At 39.7% G+C, this 19,144-nt stretch overlaps 1 protein-coding gene across 1 annotated transcript in view; it reads right to left on the reverse strand.

Moving 5' to 3' along the window:
• SYNPR (synaptoporin) overlaps positions 1 to 15,809 on the reverse strand; it is a 161,011-nt gene extending 145,202 nt beyond the window's left edge. The window contains exon 1 of the mRNA XM_024556603.3: positions 15,510 to 15,809. Coding sequence (XP_024412371.1) covers positions 15,510 to 15,533 — 24 coding nt within the window. The 5' untranslated portion in view covers positions 15,534 to 15,809. The remainder of the gene's footprint in view (positions 1 to 15,509) is intronic.
• Between the last annotated feature and the right edge of the window lie 3,335 nt (positions 15,810 to 19,144).

Consider the following 19,144-nt stretch of genomic DNA (forward strand, 5'->3'; position numbering starts at 1 on the left):
GGGGAATATCTGAGGGCTGGTGTTTTACCTTAATTGACCCTTTGGGGAGTAACTGAAGGCTATGGATTTACTCCATAAAAATATTTTAACTCATATATTTAAAAATTGTCATACAGATTTGGTGGATTTAGAGACCTGTTAAGGCTCTCCATAGACCACAACAGTGATACAGGGACCTCAGGCTAATGAGGTACCACAGACGGAGAGACCACACCTCCTTCTTAGACTTGGCTCTCACATTCATTCAGCAGGTATTTTTCAGGCAACTATTATTTCCAAGGTCCTTTCCAGGTCTCACTAGTTTCTGATGGAATCTAGGTTTCTTCAGTACTTACCATAAATCACTTCCTTTAGAATTATGTCACTATCTAATAATTTCTTTTTTTGTTATTCCATATACACCCAAACTCTGTCTAGTATGAAAATCTGGGATCTGATTTTTTTAAGCTGGGTTATTTTGTACAAGGTGCTACATGAATGAAAATAACTTTAGTGAAAAGGTAAACTATAAAATATTCTACAGTAAAGTAAAAGCCAATGGCTTTATCTTGTTCCCTCAACTCTAGAAGAAAGTGGCAGATCCTGCCCTGGCTGGTATAGCTCACTGGATTGAGAGTGGACCTGCTAACCAAAAGGTCACCAGTTCAATTCCCAGTTAGGGCACATGCATGGGTTGCAGGCCAGGTGCCCAGCAGGGGGCACATAAGAGGCAACCACACATTGATGTTTCACTCCCTCTCTCCCTCCCTTTTAGTTTTATAAAAATAAATAAAATCTTAAAAAAAAAGAAAGCGGCAGATTCTTCTGTGAAACCTACCAGCATGTGGGAATGTCAATGACTATGTGTGGCACTGACTTGATTTCTAATGGAATAACTGGTCTCTGAGAAATGTGGTTAGCAGCAGCCAGGCCAACTGAACTGTGTGTGTGCAGAGCAGAGGAGCCCAATGGAACTATGGAGCCCAGTCTCCACTTGCTTCTCTGATGGCCCTGGGTCTAGATGCCACACACCAACACACTTCCCATTACAGGAAACCAAAAGGCATGCCCAAGAGGCCAATTTAAGAGCATTAAAAACCTTATGATGTTTGACTTCCTTAGTGGAGTTGGTTGGAAATGCATATTATAATGGATGCACACTGAAGTATGCAAACAATAATTTCCCAGTCTAATGCTTTTATTTCTTCCCTGTCATAATAGATGTGATACCATCATTTTAAAGCTCATTTTATAACAATACACAATTTAGGAAGGACACCTTCTGTGACCTCTGTGATCAATGACTCCAGGAAGCTGGTACCCTATGTTCTAGGAATAAAGTATAATTCAATGACTTAAATTAAAGGTGAATGAGTAATAATTCATACCACTGAATTCAAGGTTTTATTTGACATATGACCCTTCCTGGAATAGTCTTTTCATCCAAAGCAATTTTATCAGAGGTATATGCTCATTTCCTTATAATAAAAAAATGAACATCTAAATGTAAATATTCATTGTCTGCCAGAAGTGTAGGTACAGGAGACAATAGATTGATGATAGATAGATAAATGATAGATACTGCTCTCCTGGAGCTTAAACTATGGTGTGAGCAACAAGCAATAAATGAATAAACAAATATAAAATTATAGTAAAGAAAATTAAAATATGTGCTGATACAGTGGTAGAGAATAACAGGTGGGTCTTCTTAGATAAAGTGAACAGGGAAGGTTTCTTTGAGGAGGGACATTCAGGCCCAAAAGACTGAAAAGGATGTAGTCTTGAAGCAGTTAGCCTTGGGTGCAGGTTCTGAGAAGGGCAAGCTGCTTGGCATGTTTGAGGAAATAACAGGGAGCTCTTGTAGCTGCAGTGAGAGAGGAGGAAGATAAATAGCATGTGATAAGGCTTGAGGCAAGACCAGGCAAGTCCTCAGGAAGAACATGGATTTACCACATGAAATTTGTCTTGTTATTTATTCATGAGGCACATTATAATACTTGTTAATAAAATACTCATAATCAAAAGAATAAGAAATGTTTAGAGAGCATTTACAAATGCCAGGCTTGAATAAAATGTTTTACATGCATTATCTCAAGTGATCTTCCCAACATGCCTGCAAGATCGGTACTATCCTACTTCTACATTGCAGAAACTGAGGCTCAGAACATGGCAACTTCTCTAATATCACACAACAAGTAAGTCTTATAGCCAGGAGGTGAGCCATCAGTTGTAGACTGTCAGACTTGAATACTTAACCAAATTCAGAGACACCCTCCTCTTTTTGAAGAATTCGAAGATGAGTAGAACGTTCTTTTGGATGAGATTTACAGAGACTTGGGCTCATTTTGATCTCATTCAGCCTTACCATTGTATTTGGTAGATGCTAGGATGAAATACAAAATGCTGAGAACCAGAGGTCTGTAGGGGGAGCATTAGAAGCGATGCTTTAACACAAGTCCAGAAAACAGCCAGAGCAAAGATGTAAGAAAACACCCTGGCTGGTGTGGCTCAGTGGATTGAGTGCTGGCCTGCGAACCAATGAGTCGCCGGGTTTGATTCCCAGTCAGGGCACATGCCTGGGTTGTGGGCCAAGTCCCCAATAGGGGGCACGTGAGAGGCAACCACACATTGGTGTTTCTCTCCCTCTTCCTCCTTTTCCCTCTGTCTAAAAATAAATAAATAAATAAATCTTTTAAAAAATCTGCACATTAAAAAAAGGAAGTGTTAGACTTGCTCAAGGAAAAGGAGGAAGTTGCTGCATTTGGCTTTTATGGTTTGATGTGTTCATGTTCTCTGGGAATAACTGGTAGACAAAGGCCATAGGGAAGTAGAAAGGCCTGGGTAATGTAGGGCTTGCTTCAGAGGAAGCATATCTCATTAATGATTATGATTATTATGTACTCATTTCTTAATGCTACAAGTCCAATGAAATATTGGAAATGAAACAATAAGGGGCATTTGGGCATTGGGCTTAATGAGCAGTTAAAGGCTTTGTTCCTTTTAAAGTGACTCCTAGAACCCAGGGAACAGCCTCATTTGAGATATGCTCAGTCTCAGCCCATGGTACCTCCTCAGTCCTCACCAAAGTCAAAAACCAGAGAGCATCTTACATTCCTTTTTCTTTCATCTCATTCATTCTAACAGGCACCTAGCTTTGTTCATTCTGCATTCTTAATTTTGATCATAGCCGTGTTTTCTTCTCTATTCACCTGTTACCACGTTGGTCCAGGCCACTGTTATCACTTGCCCAGAGTAGTGGTTTGATCTCCTGTCAGTTATACATGCCTCTAGCCTTGCCCCAAAACTTCCAGGCTCCTTTATGCTGCAAGAGTGATATATGGAGAATGCAAATTTGACTATGTTGCCTCCCTTTCCCCACTTACTATCATTCAAAGACCTGCTCCCCTTTCCCCACTGCCTGCAAGACAGAGTTTAACTTCCTTAGCATGGTATTCAAGACCTTTTGTCTTCACGCTCTCACTTCCCTCTGTAGTCTCATCTCTCATTGTGTTCAGTGAACAACAAATTACTTACAACCCTACCCTTCCCCAAGCAATCTTGGCCATTCTTTGCCTACAAGCCCTCACATGTGCTGCTGTCTATCCCTGGAGTGCCTTCTCCAACTTTGTGTTTTAAGACTTAGTTCAATTGCCACTTTCTCTATGTAACTATTCTTATATCACTCCTTTATAATTTTGTGGTAGATAGAATAATGACCTACCCAAAGATGTCTATGTACTAATCTCCTTCCATGGAAATACTATGGTAAAATGGACCAGGCAGAAGTAGTTAAATTAAGGACCTTGAGCTGCGGAGATTATTTTGAATTACCTGGGTGGACCAAATACACTTACAAGGGTCCTTAAAAGAGGGAGATAGATAGGTCAGAGTCAGAATCAGAGAAAGAGATTTGATGACAGAAGTACTGGGGGCAGGGAGGGAGAGAGAAAGAGAGAACATCAAGAAAGAGAAAAGCAGAGGGCAGTGCTAAATAAATTCCATAAATACAAGGAAGAATCAACCTAATTAGATTTTGCTAGACTTTATTAATGCAACAATTAAATTACCTTATTATATATTAAAAGGAACCAAATTTTAGTGCCCCAAATACTCTCTGATTTTCACAACAGGTGTACGTATAACTAAGATTAGGAGGAGACAGGTAAGAAAAAAATGAATTATCGTTTTGAAAGGAGAAAGTTGTTCATAAGAATTAGGTTGAAAACTCTACCATTTAGAATGTAGAAAGGCAAGAGGAGAAAGTCAATGCCAAAAGCATCATATCTGATGTTATCAGTAACACCTACAGCATCATCCAAGAGTAAGATAATTATGTAATCTTCCATGTGCCGGGTATAAACCAAGTCCTCACAGTGGAGACCTCTGCCTTACTGCATCAGTGCTTGGCAAATATTCAGTGTGTCCCTGATAAGGTTTGAGGTCTGTGGGCCTGTGTACTTTAGGGGATCTTTTCCGTCTTTCTCATGTAATACAAGTTAGAGTTTGTTCCACTGAGACTTTTGACACTTTATTAAGTACAGGAGTTTAATGACTTTCTTATTTGCAGCTTTTTTTCACTTCTTCCTGTTTTCTAGATAATAAAGCCAGTTTGTTAGATGTTGAAGTACTTGAAGATCCCTTCAATCCTATTGTGACCTAATTTATTTTAGCAGATGTAAGAACTATTACCGAAGAGCTCATTAAAATGTACTTTCTGTGCTTATACTATGACTGTTGGTGAGTTCTTACATGTCCTTCAGTTCTAGAAGAAAAGAATGACCTGCTAGGACCTTAGGGAGTAAAAATTAAATAATAAAAAGGACAATTCTAAGTAAAATATTAATTTAATAAAACAAGAACATAACTGATTAGAATTGAAAACTTTCCTCAGGGAATCAGAATTTACTCAAAGAGAAAGCACCAAGTTTGCCAGGAGGCTAATTCTTACCTTGGGAGAGAGAACAAAAGAGGGCTCTGAGTACGTTATAGCCTCAAGTAACTCCCTCTGTGGTACTTGGAGGTAAGCTAGAGAAGGTATTCTTAGCTTGGGAAGTGATGACTACACATAGAGAGAAATAGGCAAAGGCCTAGGGCAATAAGCAATCTCCCTATTAACAGCCAGCTGAGCGCTGTCCTGCTAAGACAGTCCAGAGGAGTGCACTGCTGTGGGGGACACTCGGCAAAGAGGGGAGTTTCCCAGGGTCTACCAATTCTGGCAGAAGACAAAAGGCAGTTTTTATCGGTATTGGTGTTTGGTATCCAATCTTTATAAAGGATGAGGGGGATCCTAGGATGGATTTGAGGGGAAGGACGTTAAGGCAAAAAACAAACAAGTGAAAAATGAAAATAAATGAACAAAAATCCAAAGAGAAATTGGCCCAATGCTTTGGTTGAAAGCAAAGGTGTTGGATTCAGGCCACCTGCAGGTGAAGCTCATATCATCACTGCCTAGTTCTTTGTCCTTGTTCAAATTCCTCAACCTGTCAAGCCTTGCATTTTCTCCTCTGTAAAATGAGCATGATATCCCCCACCTTACAGGACTGCTGTGAGAATTCAATGATTAAATGTATCTAACATATTCTACCTCCTGCCTGGTCCACATAGGGGCATGAAAAAAATGGGAGCTGTAATTCTTACCACTCTTCTCTCATTCTTATATCCTACTGATAAATTTAAGAAACTATTTACTCTCCATCTGACTGGTTGGACCGAGGAGGCCTGAAAGGACTTATTTAACAGCATACATCTGCTAGTAAAGCAAATTCTACATGACTGTCATTTATTCATTCAACAGACATTTACTTAGGGTCTACTCTACGCCAAGGACTAGGTCTTAGACACTAGGGAGTGGCAGCAAAAAGAGGAGTGCTATTTGAGGTCTATTTCAGGTCTATTAATGGGAACAGGATAACAATTGATATTAGGCATTGAGAATATTTGAAGATACACACACACACATACAACAGAGGCAAAATGTGAAGGAAATTCTTAATTCAGATGCACATTGAAATGATTCTCTTTTCCTCCATGCTACCAGTATTTTCCAGAAAATAAACCAAGTAAGACGTGTTCTACTTAGCTTTTCACAGGTTAATATAGTGTGTAAGAGCCTGGGCTTGGAGTCAGACACACTGATGCTGCAGTCTCAGAATCACTACTCACAAAATGTGTGTCCTTGGACAAGTGGTTCAGACTCTCTACATCCCCTTTCCCCAACCTTAAAATATTAGTGATGCCTCATGGCATTGATGTGAAAGTATAGACCCTGTGAGGTATAGAACACAGTGCCTGGTAAATAGTAAGTACCACATAAATGTCAGTTACCTGAACTCTTAGCATCTTGTCCTATTGTGTGACCCTCATTCCAGTATTTCTAGAATTATTAAAAGATTCCATGCCCTTCTGGAATTTTTGGGCTCCAATACTCTTCTCTTCTTATTCCTTCAAAGGGTTGTTAGGATTAAATGAATTAATATGCTTCAAACACTTGGAACAGTGCCTGTCACATAATTAGTACCCAAGATGGCTTAGCTTTTATTTTTAGCACTTACTACAATTCTAATTAAATCACTTTAGAGGTATTTTTAAATGGACTCTTTCCCTCTTAGACTGCAAATCTTACAAAAGCAGGGACTGTATCTGTTTCAGACACCTGTATATGCCAAATCTTCACATTGGGCCTAGGATGCTTGCTGCTCAATAATACAGCAGGAAGCATAAAGGAATGAATGGATGAACAAATCAACGACTGAATGAATGAGAAAACTTTCTTGCCTTCCAGAAGAGATCCTCACGGGGAAAAATATGTTTGAGAAACACTTTCTTAGAGAGTAGAGTCAGTAGGAGAGGGAGAAAAAAGTATATAGGGGAACTAAAAGGTCTGGGAGAGGTTTAGAAGAGGTATCTTCCAAATTTTTCAGAGGATGAGGAGTTTATAAATACCAGTTAGAGTGAAGTGGTGAGCCAAGTCTGGGAGAGGACTGCCAGTTGATAATGGCCTTGGAAAATATGTAAGCTAACCATGTTTTCTGAACATCTGTGTCAGGAAATGCTTTGTGGTAAACAAAACATGAGAAATTGGAAACCTTTGAATTTCCTTCACCAGAGCTAATGAGGTAACCAGGGCAGGTGACAAGAGGCTTTCCCTGAGCTTCAGTCCTCAGGAAGGAAGAATCAGGATTTGTCAATTACCCTGAGGAGCTTCTGTGGAGAGAGGAGAGGGTTAAGGTCACGGTTTTAGAATGTGATGGGCCAAGGTTAGAGGCTATGTCAATCCCCCAGCACAACTAATAGTCTACATGTCTGGACAGATGGGGGAGAAAGGGTTCCAAGGAGCAGAAAGCAAAATTTAGGGGCAATCCTAAGATGAGTTGATCATTGGGAATTGCTTTACCCATATTGCATTTTTTTAATTAATTAATTTATTTTTATTCAGTTACAATTGTCTGCATTTTCTCCCCTTCCCTCCACTCCACCCCAGCCAGTCCCACCTCCCTCCCCCACCTCTACCCTCTCCCTTGATTTTGTCCTTGTGTCCTTTATAGTAGCTCCTATAGACCCCTCTCCCCACTATCCCCTCCCCACTCCCCTGTGGCTATTGTTACAATGTTCTTAATTTCCATGTCTCTGGTTATATTTTGTTTGCTTTTTTGTTTTGTTGCTTATGTTCCAGTTAAAGGTGAGATCATATGGTATTTGTCCCTCACCGCCTGGCTTATTTCACTTAGCATAATGCTCTCCAGTTCCATCCATATTCATTTTTTTATTATAGTTGCTCTTCTGTGATGCTATTCTGTCTCTGAAATTTATAACATCAACTTCAATCTCCCCTTGAGATGTAATTACCCATCAAAGCATTTCCAGACTACTTTAGACCCATCCCATAACAACAGTCATTTTCCTGGTCGATGGGGAAATGTTTCCCCTGACCTCATGTACTCGTGAGGGTATAGAGTAAAATCTAATAGCAGAATGGATTTTTACTCCAGAGGGAAGGAAATAACTATACTGTTGTCTAGGCTGGCATGGCCTGTAAAGGGTTTTCCCATATCGTCTGTGACATATGTCAGCAATCCTCTCTGTAACTCTACATGGGCACTCACTGTTTCCATTTTACAGATGAAGAGACTGAGACCCAGAAAGGACAAATGAATTGTTTAAGGCTATGTATACTTGTAAGCGGCAGATCTGGACCTATTTCCCCTCATTCCAATTCAGTTCTTTAAAACAATGTAGACAGAAGATAGTTTTCTTAATGGATATTCTGCCAGAGCAATATGCTTAAAAGGCCTTTTATGTTGGTAAATACACAAAGGTTTTAATAGTTACAGAGACCTTTTAAGAGATCACCAGATGAAAGGATGAGTGGGGGCTTGGAGGAGGGAGGCAAAAAGGAGGAAAATGGGGAAATCTGTAACAGTGTTAACAATAAAAATTGAGGAAAAAAGTAAGAGCTCATGAGATGATTAAGGATTGGTATAGTGGGAAAGCTCTGTATCTATCCAGGCTCACAGGTATGTGTGATGAGCGCCATTCAAACCACCATCTGTCTTTGAAGCACTCTCTGTGTCTACCACTCTTCTAAGATCTATCAAGAAGCCCCATGTCTCTGTAGCATCGTGTGCATCTAATTAAAAATCTGGGACTTCTCTCAGGTGCCTCCATCTCTGGAAATAACCCAGAGCATATATATTTCTGGTATGTGCAGATCCATAAGTTGTCCTTCCTCTGTTTGAAATAATTCCTCAGCTCTCTGGGCTTTTCTCTTCCTTCTGTACTGAATTCACCATAAGGACTTGGGAAACTCAACTGTTGGGGCTTCAATTTTCTGACTTACAGAAATTAAGTTTTAATGTTTTATAGTCACCAGCAAGAGGTCAGATGGTTTGAGGGTGTCATCTGTTTCCTGCTGAGATGCTGATTCATTCAGTAGGTCCATCTGACTTTGAACCTGTGCTCTCTCCACTCTAGTAGACTCATCTCTAGGGCTCCCTGTGGCTTTTGTAATGCATCACTTTATGTTCTCTGAACTATTGAGGACATTCTAAAAGTGTAAGTGGACTGTCCAGAACCATCCAGCTAATAAATACTGAGTAAGGAAGCCTAGTCAGTGGACCTCCTATGCTCTGGCCTCCACCCACTGCTACGCTTCCTTCCTTTACAAAGCAGCCTCAAGAGAAAAAGTATGCTTTAAACATACCTTTTTTTCTCATTAAATATTATAAATTTGCATAAAAACACTGCATATTTTAATCAGGACATATGAGTGTGAATCCAGGTTCTATCCATTATTAATTTCAAAACTTTGGGCATATAATCATTCTAAGTGTCCATTTACTCATCTGTCAAAAGGTTGTAACAGTTTAGCCCTGGCTGATGTGGCTCAGTGGATTGAGCACCAGTCTGTGAACCAAAGGATCGCTGGTTCAATTCCCAGTCTAGGGCACATGCCTGGGTTGCAGGCCAGGTCCCCAGTAACGGGGTGCATGAGAGGCAACCACACATTGATGTTTCTCTCCTCCTCTTTCCCCCTCCCTTCCCCTCTCTAAAAATAAATAAATAAAATCTTTTTTAAAAAAGGTTATAATAGTTTAGTAGTATTGTTTCACTTGTTGATTGCTGTAATCAAATAAGACACTGGAAATAAGACAAGTAAATGTGGTGAAATATTATACAGAAGTAAGGACTAATAATAGTAAAAAAGACTTGCATTTGGAGAAACTTAAAAATTCTGGAGTAAATCATGAAGTGGAATATCTGAAAGTAAGAAAGGTAGAAATATGATGGGAAGATTTGCTCAAAGCTGATGGTATTACTAAATTTCTTACTGCAGTTCTATTCTAGGGGTTATTTGATAGTGTCAGGAGAGAATTTTGATTGTCACAACCTGAGGGAGGTTCCTACTGACATCTAGTGGGTAGAGGTCAGGAATGCTGCTAAACACATTATAATGCATAAAATAACCCCTACATAAATGACTTAATCTGGGCCAAAATTGTAATAGTGTCAAGGTTGAAAAATCCTGGCCTATTATAAGTTCCATTAGTTCAGAAGCTAGTATATTTTATGTATCCCTGTCCTAGCAGCTAGCACTGGATTAAAGTGGACACCCAATATATACATATGTTGAATAAAAGGACAAGTGAATGAACACCCACAGAGACCCAGATAATGCAAGTTAGATCTAATTTGGATTGCCAGTGAAAATTTTAGGTCCTCTTGGTTTACTCTGGTATCTTCTTTTCTGTCCTGTTGAAGTCTTCCCTTTTATTCCTCATCCAACATCCAGCAAAAATGAGACCAGCCTTTCAAATCTGAGAATGCCTGGAGCAATAAATAATGCTTATAAGATACAAGCACTGCAAGGCCTCTTCCAGCTCCCCTTCAAACCACTCCATTTTACCCAGACAGTAATCACAGTAAATAAATGGCTTCACTCTTGTTTCTTCACTGAGCATGAACAGGTAGGACAAAAAGCACATATTTTCTGCAAATGTCTTACTAGAGCAGTTCAATTATGGTTTAAGGAGGCACATCCTGGGACATGGAATAGAAACTAGGTTTAGGTGAGGAAATGGAAAATGAAGGCACTTGGTTCTGGGAATGCAAATATTATCTGTTCATGACTGTATTTCCCACGCTTAGTGTAGTGCCTGGCACATGGTAAGCATCTTTAAATAGTTGATGAATAAAAGGATAGCCTGGTGAAGTCAAATGCTCTAACCCTTTTCTCAAATGTAGCCCCAATAAAAGCTTTTTATTTCATTTTTTTGTCTCAACCATTCAATTTCATAGAAAGGCAATTTGAATGCCATAAGTCTTGAAAAATTGTATACGTTTTCCTTCCCTTTGGAGATCCAAAGCCAGATAAAGATTATGGGGTCACTGTTGAGAGATAGATACAAAATCCTCATAGTAATAATTCATATTGGATGCAAACACTATTAAAGCCACATTTTACCAGAAATAAAATAAGTCCCTAAAATACTTGTCACATCTTTGCCCAGGAGTCTCCACTGAGACAATGTGCGGTAATTTGGGTGGAAGCAAAAATTCCATAAACGGGACTAAAGAGATCACATGGGGACTACCAATAGAAGCCTTTTATGCTCAATAATACATCAGGCCTGCAAATGACCATAATGACATGACTGTACATGTATATTGGCCATGGCAAAATCCCACAGTAAAATGATTGCCCTGTGTTGGGGATAAGCTTTCCAGAAACTAGTGTAATGTGTTTGAATTTGCCCCAAAACAATTTTCCATTAGTACTTTCAGCTAGAATCTGTGTTAAAAAATGATCCCAATTAAAATATATTAATTATGCAGATCCATTAGTCTGCAGAGTAGAGAGATTGAGGTGTTCACATTTTCAACTCATCCCTAATCTTTAAACATTTAAAGACACACCAATGACTAACAGCCTCTTCTGGAGGACTGTGTGCCCATACCAGGCTCAAATCCTCTCTGATTCCATTTTCTTATGCATGCATGGACTAGGACCACCAGCTGTATTTGTACACCAGCTAAGAATGTTTGATAAATTCAAGACTTGTCCAACACTAATTATGTCTTAACACCAGCTGCTTTCTCCATACTTAATAGACCATTTTTATGCTCTTAATGATTAACGTGTTTAAGTACACACATCCACAGACAAAGAAAAGGCAGAAGGAAACATAGGTAAGATGAAGTACAATCTTTCCTGCTATTTATTTTGGCTTTGGTCACCTCTCTGAAGAAAGCTGTATCTTGTAGATGGAGACTGAAATATGGTGCTTTTCATAAAATTGTCTCTAACTTCAGTTTTATGGGATAGCCTACATTTGATGAGCACTGTGGCTGACCACAACATATTTCATTAAAGTAAAAGTGCTTCCTTTATGACTCAATATTTACATCATAAAAGTTGACAGAAAAAGCAGGTTGACTTAAATTCCTTGATTATGGCTGGCTCTAATATCACACTTTCTGATTAAACCACCAAATTATTTTTTTAAGAACAAGAAAAACAGGTAATAGAGAATCAATGTTACCAACCTTGCCTCTGATGAACATGACTACCGTTTGGAAACATTTTATTGTGTACTACACTTTGAACTCTTTTTAATTAACAGAATGTCTATACTGGGGGTAGCTCAAAAGCTATTGCTTATTGGATGGAAAAGAGTACACAAAGAAATCAATATTGTGTCAACAAGCACTTCAAAATTTGCCTCTTTATGCTCCCAATTTGTGGTGGACTGTTTTTTGTTTTTTGTTTTCTTGTTGGTGGTGTTCTTTTAATTCCCTCTGGTGTTCAGTGAAATATAGCAAGGGTGTCCTGAGCTAGGCTCTATCAACTAGCAAAATTTTCATCACTCATAACCCTTTCTCTCTCTCTGGAGGGAAGAAACAGCAGCATTTCACAGACTCACCTCACCTCAACTGGTGTGCTCTGCCTCTCATCTGAAAACTGCTAGTTGAGGAGAAATTTCAAACACATTGACTCTATGTCAGTTGCATTTTCCTCTTATAAGACTCGTCTGAATTTTATTTGCTTAAATGGATTTCAAATGGGGAGCTCAGTGCTCAGGTGCAAAAGAATGCATTTGGGAACTCTGAATTTCTACCTTGTCACGCCTCTCGGCATGTTTATCGGAAGCTGTGTTCATTTTTTAATTACCCAGGTGGTGCAGGTGCTTTGCAACTATTCTACCTGAAGTGCCATCTCAGCCCTTTCCAGCTAGTCAAAGAGTGAAAGAAAATCAGGCTGGGGAGTAAAAGGAAGGTGAGAATTCCACAAAGTTCTCCATGAATCAGTTCAGTTGCAACTGCTTTTTAATTTTCATCAATGACAAACCAGATACCGTGAGATATTGACATTTCTAAGTTATTGTCACCTCTTTATTTTTTACTCTATGTTCAAAACATTGAAAGTTAAAGGGATGGGTTTCTTTTGATTAATTAAAAAAACGACCTTAATTTAGCTGCTTGTGCATGTATCTCTCCCCAGGCTGGTGCCCTTTGGTCATATCCACATCTTTGTAGCCGTACGAGTTGAGTGGAAATAAAACACATTCTCCAGTTTCAAACCATAATTAGCTTTGTGTCACAAAAGCACAGTCTGAGAAGGAGGTTATGTAGAGTCAGAAGGGAGAAAAACATCTGGTGTGTTATTGTAAGGCCCTAATATTGTTCCAGTCTAGGAGTTGGTTGTAGATTGTCCCATTGAAGGAACACCCTGACAGAGGGTCAAAATAAAAAGCATGACCATGGAAGGAGCCTGCCTGGTTGAGTATCACCGTCATCACTGTGTTGCTTCAAGTGCGTTACATACTTGCCCTAGGCCTCCGTTGTCTCACCTGTAAACTGAGAGGTGACCTATCTCCCTCATGGAATGGTTGTGAAGATGAAAGAAAATAAACCACATAAAGTGTTTAGCTCAGTGCAAGGCATATAGTAGGTACTTTCTAAATGAACACCACTATTGCCATCTGCATTTTGCTGAAAATAATAAATGATCTCATTGTGAGATAAAAATTCCCTTTATTTTTTCCCCAACTTGGCACAGAATTTTATTCCTTGGAATAGATTACAAGAGTTTTTTGGCTATGATGTTCTGGGCTTTCCCGAAATAATGCTTGTAGACTGTTGTGCACACTAACCCTAAGTCAAACTAAGGGTCCTGACGTTTTTAAGATAAAAATGTCCCATTGTCCTTCCTGTGTCACTGGGTTTGAACATATGTGGAGTGAACACTTTTGTAAGCTGACAACCTGGAGGAAAAGACAATGCTTTCACCCATAGGTGGTCATCCTCCTCACATCTTCATTAATTTATGTTACCAAACAGCCTTAGATGACCATAAACTCTCTAATGACCCTGAACATAACCTGTTACAACAGCTGTGAAAGGTGAATGATGACAAAAACATTAAGGGATGTGGGGGAGGGAGAGGGATGTTTAGTACTGTTGAGTTCACTCTGCATTAATTGCCAACAACCAAATGATAAGTTTTGTTTGTTTTTTTCAACAAACTATCTGCTAAGGAACTATTGTTCCGGGAGGGTTTTTGGCATCTAAGGCTATTATTAGGAGCATGCTTATTGTGACCAGAATGAGGCAATATTAATAAGTTCATGTGGATTGGGGAGATTTGTCTACCTTTGAGGCTGAACTAGATTAATCAAAATTCAAAATTCTGTTTGTCAGAATGAATAGTTTTGTTCCGGTGTGCAAAGAATGTGTGAAGGGTGGGATGCCTGGAAGGAAGCGAACGTGAGGATTGATTGGAGCATTCCTGATGTGCATTGCTGTCTTCAGGAGCTGCCCTTAGACTACTTCAAGGTCTGAAAATTTGCTCTTCTGAAAAACATGCTATGTCTGAGAGGTCTAGGCAAGTGTGATATTCCCACTTTACTTTTAAAATCTCTAAAAAAATATAAGTCAGGCCTCCTCTTGTTTCTCATTCAAAAAAGCCTTTAACTTTCATTATAAATAAATATATGAAATATATTCTCTAGTTCATTTCACCATGAAAAAGACTATGCAGATTTGCTTTCAGTGTAACAAAAAAAGAAGAGATTAAAGCGCTTGTTTGTTTCCATTAGAGCCATTGCTTGATCATCTTATCATCTCTTTCTAGGATGATTATATTAAACGACTTTCTCCCAGACTTCTGAATTAACAACAAAGAACTCAGACCCTCTAATACTCTCTAGGAAAAAAGAAAAAGAGGCAGTTAACCGGGTAGTGCATTTAAAAGCCATTACTAGCAGTGGCAACAAGATAGTCATTTTGTACTATTTTGAATTTAATAACAACAACTTTTCTCTTAGCCAGCTTCTGATACAGAAACATGAGAGCCAGGGCTGGGCATCTGGCAGATGGTGGCATAAATGCGAAGAAAGACAGAAGAGAAGAGAAGTGACAGCCACTTGTCATTACATCTTTTCACGGAATGCTAGAGATTGACTTTAATGATATGCATCCTATACATAAATTCAGTTCTTTTAAAGGTGCATGCACCCAATCTTAGGGAAGACTCATCTCACTCATTCTATCTTGGGATAAGACCTTATGCAATTAGCACAACCCTGTCGGCATAGCACAAAATATTCGGTAGCTGCTTATGAAGTTTAAGAAATTAAAGAAATTCTTGCTCTGACAGACAAAGAAACTTTAATTAATTACAGTAAGCAGGCTGTAGCTCAATGAATATACTTAGGGCATTAAACTCTCTAAAGGGAGGTGAGATACAATGACATTACATTTTTATAAAACCAAATGTAAGTTTCCTTAGTTTCCTTACTATGTTAAAAGAAAACTGTCACATCCCTCAACAACTAAGGTAAGCATCACACTATCACAGCACAACCTCTTCTATTTAAACACAGGAACAAAAGAAGGCAAACAAAAAAGATGTTATCACCAAAGATTCAGAAATGATATCGGAAAGAAAAGTGACCATACAGCCAAAACGTTTGTATGAGACACTCACATGTACATGCACAGCCAGACGTAAATCAAGAGAGATAAGAACTTACCGGAGCAAATATCACCATACACATTTACAAAAAGAATTGATAATCCAACTTCCCTTTCCTGAAAGAAAATAGAGGTTGTCTCATACTAAAAATAAAGCTTCTCTGTCACAGCACCAGCCACTTGTCCCTCTTTTTTATGAAGCAAAGGAGGGGAACAGGAAAATCAATGAGGTGGGAAAGTGAGATGTTATACCAATCAGGTAGCAGCTTCTGCCTTATTTGCAGAGAGATGGCAAAACAGTCATATTATTAGACAGTGACAACCCACAGCCGAAGTACAGCAACCTGATACCTCCCTCTGGAAAAGACTGCCTGCTTGGAGGGGAGGTGGTTCCTGCCCTCCTGGAGAGCACCCACCCTGGGCTCTCTGCTCACCACTGGGGCTGCTTTGTGCAGCAGCTGCATCATGAAGAGAGCCTCATCTCCCCTGTTACTCCGTAAACCCCTTCCTCCCTCAAACATGGATCTTAAAAACAAACTGGAAAAGAAAAAGCAGCCAGGGTTCTGTGTGTTGGATGTGCGAGTGTGAAGTGGCGGTTTTATAAAATTCTTAAGAATAGATTTGCATAGATTCAGTAAATGTTTACAAGTTTGTTTAAAAAAAATTGCCCTAGTTTTTTACAGCAGTGCCTTGGTGCTAAGCCTGATCTCCCACTGCTCTGGGAAATTTGTACACTACCCACACATAATCCTAATCCTTAGGGTGAGAGTATGGGAAGATGGGCTTTGGGGGCTCAGGCAACTGTAGAAGAAACAAATTGCAACTTGGTTGCTTATTCCTTGCAGGAGTGTCACTTAAAGGCTTCTCCTTCAAAATCTTAAAATTGAAAGGTTTCAGAGGTGTAATGTGACCTGGGTCTGCTACAAGTGGGCCTCCTCAGGAAGGAGCTGAGCTTGACTCATGTGGGATGTTGAAATCCTGGCATCCTGAGGCAACCTGTGTTTGAGGGATTGACACTGAATCATGGAGAGGCTGCCTATGGGCTACGTGCTCCTCACACTGGCTTCCCCAGGGCAAGTTCTCAGCGCTCTATACCACAGTGAAGGTGAAATAAACCTGTATGCCTTTCTCCCCAGGTTCCCCACTTCAAAATCTCACTGGTCCAGGAATAATGTCAGATTGGCTCAGGTGTATCTGCTTCGTCTTCTGGGCAGCAGGTGATGACCCAGCTGAAAGCTTATCTTGGCTAGCCAGGTTTTTTTATTTGTGGTTATTAGTTCAGAATTGGCCTTAAGTCTGTTTTTGGGTCCCTCTCTCTGTCTCTAACATACACATACATTCATCACCACATAAATTGTTATCATCACCCTTATCCCCTTACTCCCCTTCTTCCTTCTCCATACATACAGCAACAACTCAGTGGAACTGAAGGGTGGGAATGAATCAGACAACCTGGGGTTGAACCTGGCTCTTCACTTACTAGACATGTGATTTTGAAAGTCCCTTAAGATCTCTGAGCCTTAGTTTGTCCTCTACAAACTGGGAATACTTAACATCTCATAGAGCTGCTGGTGGGGAGATGTGGGGAACAAAAGAGAGATGACTAAGGTAGTGCTTTCAAAGCCGCACTACGCACTTGCAAACTGTAATCCATCCTCAGCTCCTTCCTCCTCCTCCTCCTGTGATTTGCTTGTTCCTCATACATAACCTTTCAGGGTTCTTATGAAAGCTTCAAACCTTTTATACCCTGTGGCCCCTTTGAAATTCTGATGGGAACCTTATTTCCCCCTCCCCTTACCCTCACCTGCCAATTGAAATATCACTGCATTTCAAGAGGAAAAGTTAATCAAAAGAGTAAATTAAGCTTGTGAACAAAAAGTTAAGCAGGAAAAAAAAAGACTTAGAACCACCAGGCATTTTGTTAACACTCAGTAAGCATTTGTTGAATAAATGAACAAAGGACTGATAAAAGGACTAATGTTCCTGTGCAGAGGCCACAGCTCTTGCCCAGTGGCTGATAAGGAGCAGGGTTGGAAAACAGTTAGAGGTCATGTCCCAACCATGCACCCATAGTGGGGAACCATATTAATAGTTTCTCCAGGGTGGAGAGTGAGTCATTCTCATCAGTCTTGAATATTAAGAGCCCCATTTCAAGTAAAAGAAAAAAAAGTTTTGTCTTCCACATAATAATAGTGAACATTCCTTGAATATGTGCTCTGTGCTAGGTACTATTCTAAATTTTATCTTTTTTGTATAAGTGAATTACCTTATGTGGTTCTCACAAAACTAGAAATAGTTGCTATTTTTACTCCAGTTTACTGAGGAGAGAACCAAGGCCCAAAGGGGGAAGTAACTTATCCAAAAATACATAGTTGATAATTGGTAAAGCCCAGGCTTGAACTTAGCTGGATGCCAGGCCCCACACTGTTGTCCACTCCACTCTAAATGCCACATAATGCTACTTACACTTTTATTTATCCAGCCTCCAGGGTACAAGTAATCCACCAATGGATACACAACCCTGCCATAACTTAACAGCTCTTCCCACTGTACAGATTCACACAGAGAGACTGGGAACCCCTGGGGTAGTCTGAGGGTTTACCAGGTTGACAAGGCCCATGCCCAGGCTCTGCTGCATTCTTTGTGGACCTGGGCACCTTATTTAACACCCTGGAAGATAAAGAGTATGAGGTTCAGTTTTGGGATTGCCAGCTGTCTGCTCAATGACCCTGAATGTGTCCCTTAATTTGTCCATGTCTCATTTTTTCCCATGTTTATTTTAAATATATTTTATTGAGTATGCTCTTACAGTTGTCCCATTACCCCCACTTTATTCCCCTCCAACCTGCACACCCCCTCCCACCCACATTCCCCCCCTTTAGTTCATGTCCATGAGTCATACATATAAGTTCTTTGGCTTCTACATTTCCTATACTATTCTTAACCTCCACCTGTCTATTTTGTACCTACCAATTATGCTTCTTAATCTCTTTACACTTTCCTCCTCTCTACCCCTCCCGCTCCCCTGTTGATAACCCTCCCAGTGATCTCCATTTATGTGATTCTGATCCTGTTCTAGTTGTTTGCTTAGTTTGTTTTTGTTTTTGTTGTTTTTAGGTTCAGATGTTAATAGCTCTGAGTTTGTTTTCATTTTACTGTTCATATTTTTTATCTTTTTCTTAGATAAGTCCCTTTAACATTTCATATAATAAGGGCTTGGTGATGATGAACTCCCTTAACTTGACCTATCTGGGAAGCACTTTATCTGCCTTTCTATTCTAAATGATAGCTTTGCTGGATAGAGCAATCTTAGATGTAGGTCCTTGCCTTTCATGACTTGGAATACTTCTTTCCAGCTCCTTCTTGCCTGTAAGGTCTCTTTTGAGAAATCAGCATATAGTCTAATGGGAACTTCTTTGTAGGTAACTGTGTCCTTTTCTCTTGCTGCTTCTAAGATTCTCTCCTTCTCTTTAATCTTGGCTAATGTAATATGATGTGCCTTGGTGTGTGCTTCCTTGAATCCAACTTTTTTGGGACTCTCTGAGTTTCCTGGACTTCCTGGAAGTCTATTTCCTTTGCCAGATTGGGGAAGTTCTCCTTCATTATTTTTCAAATAAGTTTTCCAGTTCTTGATCTTCCTCTTCTTCTCTGGCACCCCTAGGATTTGGATGTTGAAATGTTTAAAGTTGTCCCG

The sequence above is a fragment of the Desmodus rotundus genome, chromosome 8 (assembly GCF_022682495.2).
Source record: "Desmodus rotundus isolate HL8 chromosome 8, HLdesRot8A.1, whole genome shotgun sequence".
NCBI classification, from domain to species: domain Eukaryota; kingdom Metazoa; phylum Chordata; class Mammalia; order Chiroptera; family Phyllostomidae; genus Desmodus; species Desmodus rotundus.